We start from the raw sequence: 8,364 nt of genomic DNA, 5'->3' as shown, positions 1-8,364 counted from the left end.
CATAATTATTCCATATATATAAAGGACAAAGAGAATTACAAATATTATACTACCATGCTAGATTAAGAAGAGAAAATAGTGGGAAACATCAGATACAACAACAGAAACCAATGACTAAGAAAACATTGCAATATATATATAAACGCCTAAAAAGTGTACATAACAACACCAATGATATAAAAAGGAACTATAAATGTAATTATTCATAAATATTTCGGATAACAGATATCCTTCGTCAGTCAGATTCTGATGTTTTATTAATTAACTGGAGCTTATTTGACTAAATACGAGTAAAACTGCCAAATCGATAATTTTGTCCTATAAGGCCAATACGGATTGGCCCGGGTTTAGCAAGCCCAATATTAGCATATTCGATTAGCTCTAGACTAATCGGTTGAAATCCCGATAACTCTAGAGAACTACGGCTAGTGTCGTCTGACAGGAGAAAATGACAACAAAACGATGGAGCAATAGCTCTATAAAAAATATAGATGATGCGATGGATGCGTTAGTTGAAGACTATTTTCACTACGACGATTTATCTAATAGGGAGGCAGAGTACATCAAGAGAAATCTCGCAGATGTCAATGGGGAAGGAAATTTGATTCTGGAAGAAGTTGATTCAGCGAATTTCAACTTCCCAAATGAAATTCTGCAGGACATTGAAAATGCACAGAATCATGAGATTGACGAATCAGACAAAGAAAATAGCTCGAGTAGCAAGAGGTTTCGCTCTGTCACTGATGAAGACACTGACTCTTTTCTAGCTTTAAGTGTTAACAAGAACACAAAAACTAAAACAAAGAGTGACTTGAAAGTGATGCTGGATTTTTTCATATCTGTTGGAGAAATGCGTGATTCAGTGGAAATACCTGCCAAAGACTTGGACAGTCTGTTATCAAGATTTTTTCTTGGAGTCCTGAAGAAAAATGGTGACGAATATGAGCCTGACTCTTTATCCTCTATGTTCAACAGCTTGGATAGACATTTGAAGGACTCAAAAAGTAGTATAAGGTACGATTATTTTCATGTAGATTATTTGATATCTGTGAGACATGTAACTCCCTTGTCTTGATATAGCATGATAGCCTTTGCATTATTCTGTCAAGCATTATGACTCGAATATTCAGTGCCAATATTTTAATTTTAGCCTTGTGTCATTTTTTTTGGTAAAAACTATATATATCATCTGGGTCAATGTGGTTTTGATGATCTTAAGCTTGTGTACAATGAATATTCCTTGGTTTCTCTTTGCTATAAGTATAAAACATGTACATACAAAAATTACATGTCAGATATTATGCATATCTTTTCTTTAATGTTTCAGTATTAAAAAGGATCCTGAGTTCAACCACACAAGACGGGTATTAGAAGCGAAGCGAAAGGCATTAAAGTCATTGGGCAAGGGCAGTAAGCCAAACAGAGCTGAACCTTTGACGACTGAGGAAATCCAAATCTTGAGGGAGAAAGGCGTTATTGGAACACGTAAGTTTAAAAAAAAATGTTGTATTCCAGCGTGTCAGTCAGTAACTTTTAATTAAACATTTTTCTAACCTTGTGGCAAACAAATTATTTTATTTCCTTGTCGCCCTCTATCCATCCCTGATTATTAAATGGTTGTAATAAAAAATGTTTAAAATACACATAAGGTCTTGAACAATGAGAGTGTCTCCAGAGGTCTTTTGCATTTTGATACAGTATTTGTCCTTTAAATACTATTTTAAGTTGGATATTTACATTAAGATACATGTATTTTAGTTAAGTTCTTTTTTTTTTCCAGAAAACCCTGATGCATTACTGAATGCTGTGTTTTTAAATAATGCAACATACTTTGGTCTACGACAAATGTACGAGGTCGACAAGACCATGTTAACATGACATGGGGAGATGTCAAGTTAAAAGCTACATCTGATGGAAAGGAGTATTTGGAATTTAATGGTGAGATTATGTTATGATTTCCATCATTTAAATAGTTGATATTTTAAATCTTTTAGAAATCACAGAATATATACTTCTGTGGATAATGGATGTACATGTACAACAGTCCTGACAAAAGTTGGTAATTTGTGCTTTTAAGGATATTAACCATTGTTTTATATTTAACAAAATATTATTTACTATGCAATACATGTTTTTTGTTATATAAAAGTGAAAGTTTTGTACAGACAGGAAGGATAATTCTTCTTTAAATATTGACATAAGCATACTTTTTTCAGAAAGAAGCACCAAAACCCGTAGTGGAGCAAAAAGCAGGGATTTCCGGGATATTACGCCAAAGATTTTCGGGGAAGGAGGAAGTAATTGCCCTATTCATGTTTACAAGGAATACAAACGGCATAGACCTTAAGACACATTAACTGATGAACATAGATTTTATTTGAGGCCTTTAGATAATAAACATGAGGAAATATGGTACACTCGCCAAACCATAGGCAAAGATAAATTAGGTAAAATGGTAAAAAATATGGCAGAAAAAGGAGATCTTCAAGGAAGAAAGGTTAATCATTCGGGACGTAAAACTTTTGCTACCACACTACTTCAAAATGGTAGACCTGCCAATGAAGTTGCTCAATTAGGAGGCTGGAAAGGCATTAGTACCTTAACTCATTATTCAGTACCGTCTATTGAACAACAGCAACAAGCTTCTCACACAATATCTAAGGTCATGTTGCCGAACTCAGATTTACAGACGACATCAGATTCAGAGGAACCTTGTGAACTTTCAAACTCAAATACATTAGTTCATAATAATTTAAATGCAAATGTATCAAATACAAATAATCAAACTGCTAACAAACATGACAACCCAATGGCCATGTTTGCAGGTGCAACTATAACAGGTGGTGTTTTCAATATTAACATATACTCAGGGGAAAGAAAGAATACTATAAACTGCAGCCAAGAGCTTTAATCTGAAAACTAGATAAAAACATGTTTTTTACTTGTTGTGTTTATTTACTGTTGATTATTTAATAAAATTGTTACTATTTTATTGTTTTGATTAAAATCCTCAATTTTCATTGATACATATTCAAATCACTACTATTGAAGTCCTGAATGTCAGATTTTCACACTATTTTCAATCTTCATATTGGCCCGGCTAGAGTTCATATTGGACTGGTTAATTAATAAAGGTATCATTGCGTAACAATTTTCATATTGGCTTAGTTATAGGTCCTCGGGCAGCCATATTGGCCTTCGGCTTCGCCTCAGGCCAATATGGTACCCTCGGACCTATAACTAAGCCAATATGAAAATTGTTACGCAATAATACCATAGTATACAACTCGTCTAAACATCAACCCAACAATCTTATATATATATATATATTTAACTATAAAATATACAGATATAGGCAATAAAGTACAAGCAACACTTTTTTGCATTTTTTGTTTGAAGTTTGAAAAGGTAAATGTTTGTTTACTAAAACACAAAATGTTTATGTAAAAAAACAACACGTTCCTTTTTTCAGCCTCTATTTTGAAATTTAGCATACTTGTCGCTCAAAAGCAATAATTTGACGGAAATGAAAGTTGTTTGTGAATTTAAGATGCTTTTAAAAATTTATATCATTTAGTAGACAAAATTTTAAGTGATCAGGTAATCGCCAAAAAAAGAAAAGAAAGGACTAGTTCTTTCTTTACTTGTTTTTGTTCGGCAAATGATTGTAAGTTTTTTTTTTATAAGAATGAAGCATTATGTCCAGTTCGTCTTATATCAAAATTTATGTCAATACAATAATTGTGTCGGTATTCAGTTCATAAAGATGCAATTGAAGGTCTAAATTAATTTTTAAGACTGCTCATTAAATACTGATTTGAAACTTGTAAAGAAAGGGATAGGGCCATTCCCCACGTATTTGTTTACTTTATATATCAAAATATAAAGGCTGTCAAATCACAAACTCGGTGACAAGTCTTATTCGTGAAAGTCAAATTCGGAGGGAAAGGGATGGGCCGCTGCTACTCATCTTAACTACGTGTTTTAATGTTCTTTAATTTGAATTAGACTGCACACCTAGTTTGTGCTAATACGAACAACATAACGGTTGTCACATGTGAAGCGGTATCTGCTTACCCTTTCGGAACACCTGAGACTACCCCCAATTTTAGTGGGGTTTGTGATGCTTAGTCTTAGGCTTGGGTTTCTATGTCGTATTTTGTGTACAGTTGTTTGTCTGTATTTTTTTTTTTTTTTTTTTTTAGCCATGACTTTGTCAGTTTATTTTCGACTTAGTATATAAACAAGAAGATATGGTATGGGTGCCAGTTAGACAACTCTCCATTCAAGTCCCAATGTATAAAACGTTAACACTGATAGGTCAAAGTATGACATTCAATACGGAGCCTTGGCTTCCACCGAACATTAGTTTAAAAGTCCTTTTGGTATCCTTTGCCTATCTTTCAGTACCTATAATATGTACTTTCAAGACCATCATGTATTATTTGTGAAGTTGATACGGAATGTTTATTAACAAGGTCTTAGTATCTTCCGATGAACTTTTTTTAGAAAAAGGACGAGACTTTCTTTGACAAAATCCTGGTTCATCAACTTTCAGATCGGACACTGGTGACGTTTTATAAAGTCTGAATGGCAGCTGTAAGTTCTTGAATACCGAATTAGTTGGGAAATGTATAATCCATACACAAGTGAAGTTGGTATATTGCTGTTAAGGTGAGGGAAATTGATAAATCAAAATTAAAATCATCTCGTTTGTCATATAGTCTGGATATGAGATGACCATTTATGTCGAATTCGAGGTATACGCCTAGCATTAGGCGGAGGAAGCCTTATCTATTGTTTCTTTATTTTCTATTTCTGAGAATATATTAATGGGACCCAATCAGAAAAATTTGGATTGTTAATGAAATGTACATTATCAATATATCTGAACTGAAAATTTAATGATCTGGCTGTTTTGATCTTCTTGTCTTTTCTTTGTCTTAAAGATTATCGACTGATATAAAAATAAGAAGAGATCGGTAAAGAGAGGCGCACAGTTCTTTCCCATAGGAATGTCGACAATTTGTTGAAAGATTCTACCTCCTTATTCAAAAAATATGTTGAAATAAGAAAAATAAGAAACTCCTGCATTATGATCACTTGCTCCTCTTGCTTTGTCTTTTTCTTTTTACAAAATACGCTGTATGGTATCGAACGAAATAGAGTTGTAGATTATGCTATCATTTTTAACTGAATAAGCATTGTGGAATATTTCTTTTAGACGATTTTTCAATTTTACATGGGTAATGGTGTTATAAATGGTTGAAAAATCAAAGGTTTTGATAGAATAAGATTTTAGAGAAAGATCGACATTTGAAAATGCCCTCAAGTTCATTAGTATTTTATCTGTCGTATGCTATCAAGCCAAGCTAAACGGCTTTTTATTTTCATTTTCGTCATTTGTAATGTCATGCGCACAAAATTTTAGAAACTTTTAAAATTGTCATTTCGGAAGTAATTTTCAACATTTTTTTTTAATTAAACACTGTAGCAATGTTTCTATAAAAAAAGCAAACTAATGCATGTGCATATACAAAAATGTAGCCACAAGAAAAAACGGAATGATATCTGATTTTATACTTTTTAATTCAAGAACAGTCAGGCGTTTTACCATCGTTTCCTCCACTGGTGCATTGCATAAATGTTTTTACTGCCATTTGTAAACTGTTCATAGACACATTTTGATCGATCACTCCAATCACAAGGATAAAATGTAATAGAACCGATGACTGGAATATCTGACTTTTTATTAACATTTGTCAACAGACCTGTTATTATTGTACGTCGATAGAAAGAAGACAATCTATTAGGTTCTATAGAATGTAAATATTTCTGAGTTACTCTTACACTTTTTTCAAATAGTCTTTTCATCAATATACTGTTTTTGTTGGAAGTAATAACGGCAGTGCCTATCGCATCACAAGGCACTTCCATCAATAAATTGTTTATTCTTGGTTGTTCACAAACTACGAATCCTGATTTAAACTGTCTTAACAAAGGTTCAACTGATCTAATGGCCCGTATATCCGTGTCTAAATACAAACCTCCATACTCGTACGAAACTTTAAAACGTACAATATCAGATATCCATGATGGATTTGGTATTTTCTTTAAAAGGTTTGCTAGTTTTGAAAACTTATGCTTTATCTTACTGCTTGTCCACACTATAACTTGATAGTTTACGTGTATACTTTTCCACTCATCAATTATACTTTTCACATCTTCTAAAATCGTATCGTTATCTTTCAAAAACGGTTCAACTGATATGAAATGTAGTATCCGAGGCACATATGGTGTGTTTCCAAATTGTTCTTTAACGTTAATCAAATAACCAGGGAGCAAGTGTAAGAAGTGATTTAACAAAGTTAGAAACAACATGCACAAACACAAAGCCAAAGCCAAAACTTGTGAACATCGCAAATTCATTTTGAAATTCGTATTAACTGATTGTAGTATGTAGTATGCTTCTATTTATAATAAAAAATATTATGTTAATACATGTATATACAGATAAATCAATAATTACATTGTCAAATGTAAGTAAACATTTACTGAGGCTTATATTTTTCGATGGTTTCCTAAGCTATTATAAAGTGATAGTTTTACAGTATCTATTTGTTAGTTGCAACATACAAATAAGCCAACGAAAATGTCTTAAATGTTTAGGCGACTTTGTTTTGTTATAAATATATATTTCAAATAGGTAGGAAGGAAAGAACTTCACCAATAGTAGAATTTTATATGCAGTAACTTGAAAAAGATTTTTTTTTATTATTCTCAGATAGATAACAGGGGTTTATTTTCAATTGCATGTAAAACAGAAACACGGATAACACCATGATCAAAGTGAAAATTTAAAGTCAGACAGACAAACAGTTCAGAAAAACCTACATTGTTATGTATGAATCCTCATTTGTCTTCCTAAAACTGGTGGTGATCGCAGTCGTTCGGAAAAGGTATTCAATCTTCCATGATATTAATGTTTCGTCATATTTGATAAAACAAATAATATTTTATGTAGTAATGTGAAAAAAACCTACATACAAACAACTGTACACAAAACACAACATGCAAAACAAAAGACTGAGCAACAAGAACCCCACCGATACCTGGGATGATATCAGGTGCTCCGGAACGGTAAGCAGATCCTGTTATAAATGTAACACCCGTCGTGTTGCTCAGGATGTTTTAGTTACGACAACTGAAACATGTCCGTTGTCATTTGTGAAACAGTTACTACACAACGGTCAACCAACTTGTGATGGCGTCCGTAAAATTTACGAAGGAATGTTTTCAACTTCACCACTTGGAACTCTTAGTTTAATAGCTTCCTGATGAGCTGCAAACCTCTATCAAGGAAAGTATGATAGGAACTATAAACTCTGGAATATCGTATCAACTGGAAGATATATACTCCGTATGCAGGCTCTGTTGGAATGTTTCTACATAGAAATCGAAAGGTCACAATAGGAAAGCAGCAATCATCTCTTTTGTTGTAAAGTTTTAATTTTAAACCAACCCCATAGTCAATATTTCTTGATGAAAGTCAAAATATGAGAACAACTTAACTGTATCTGTTTTATCCTTTATCTCAAGTTCGATGGGCGTGAAGCAAACAGTATTCATTCGAATATTGAACGAGGATAAACTTTTTTTACATGTCTTCAACTTTCTACATATTTTTACTGTATCAACCTTATATATTCCTTAAAGCATTTGTTTACCCTTTTCAAATATCATAAAATTTTATTTCCTGATATTGACAATAAATCGACGTGTTATCGAAACAAAGACAAGCAAAATGAATCCTATTTGCAGAGGATGTTATTAGGTCAACTGCAAAAGCTTCATTGGAAGACTTTTCGTGCATTTTTCATTGTTATTAAACACACAATAATAATCTAAGATACCTCGGACGATATCATTACCTTACCTAACTTCACATTAGTTTCTACACCGCTTCGGGGGTACCTTTATCCGGTGGTGGCTACACAGTAATACAGTGTTATTTAAATGATTCTTTGACGTTAAGAGAGCGTGAAACCCTCGTTACACGAGGCATTTGTAAAACGACGTCTCCATTACGACTGGACGAAGCTGCGTATGTATATATCCGTAGAGTCAGACGGACGCCCCCTTAAGCAAAGTTTGACGTCGATCGGAAGAAGTCCAGAAATGTCAATATTTCTATACTAAGTAAGTCTATCTTTATGGTTTGAATAAAAGGAGATTAGGGTATACTTTAATGAGACTGCAACTCAACGTCATAGACAAATCAAAACATTTAGCGTCAACATACATGTACAGTCTTTCATATAGAAAGATGCATATACAGAATATGAAGCTCAAAAAATCGCCCCA

The 8,364-nt window shown here is 33.1% G+C and overlaps 1 protein-coding gene and 1 long non-coding RNA gene across 2 annotated transcripts; both read left to right on the top strand.

The window, feature by feature from the left end:
* Nucleotides 1-448: 448 nt before the first annotated feature.
* On the top strand, nucleotides 449-1,742 carry LOC139494422 (uncharacterized). The gene is made up of 3 exons (XM_071282585.1): nucleotides 449-1,014; nucleotides 1,328-1,485; nucleotides 1,726-1,742. The coding sequence occupies exons 1-3, from the start codon at nucleotides 449-451 to the stop codon at nucleotides 1,740-1,742; spliced, it is 741 nt and encodes a 246-aa protein (XP_071138686.1).
* Nucleotides 1,743-1,848: 106 nt separating this feature from the next.
* On the top strand, nucleotides 1,849-3,024 carry LOC139495910 (uncharacterized). The gene is made up of 2 exons (XR_011657498.1): nucleotides 1,849-1,938; nucleotides 2,217-3,024. It is a non-coding gene; the product is annotated as an uncharacterized lncRNA (long non-coding RNA).
* The last annotated feature ends 5,340 nt before the right edge of the window (nucleotides 3,025-8,364 follow it).

The sequence above is a fragment of the Mytilus edulis genome, chromosome 11 (genome assembly GCF_963676685.1).
Source record: "Mytilus edulis chromosome 11, xbMytEdul2.2, whole genome shotgun sequence".
In the NCBI taxonomy this organism is placed as follows: Eukaryota; Metazoa; Mollusca; class Bivalvia; order Mytilida; family Mytilidae; genus Mytilus; species Mytilus edulis.
The sequence above is the reverse complement of the archived record's forward strand: the minus strand, read 5'-3'. Positions and strand labels throughout refer to the sequence as shown.

Coding starts and splice junctions, on each gene's coding strand:
- LOC139494422 (XM_071282585.1), top strand. CDS start 449: ATGACAACAAAACGATGGAGCAATAGCTCTATAAAAAATATAGATGAT. Junction 1,015..1,327: donor GACTCAAAAAGTAGTATAAG/GTACGATTATTT, acceptor TTAATGTTTCAG/TATTAAAAAGGATCCTGAGT.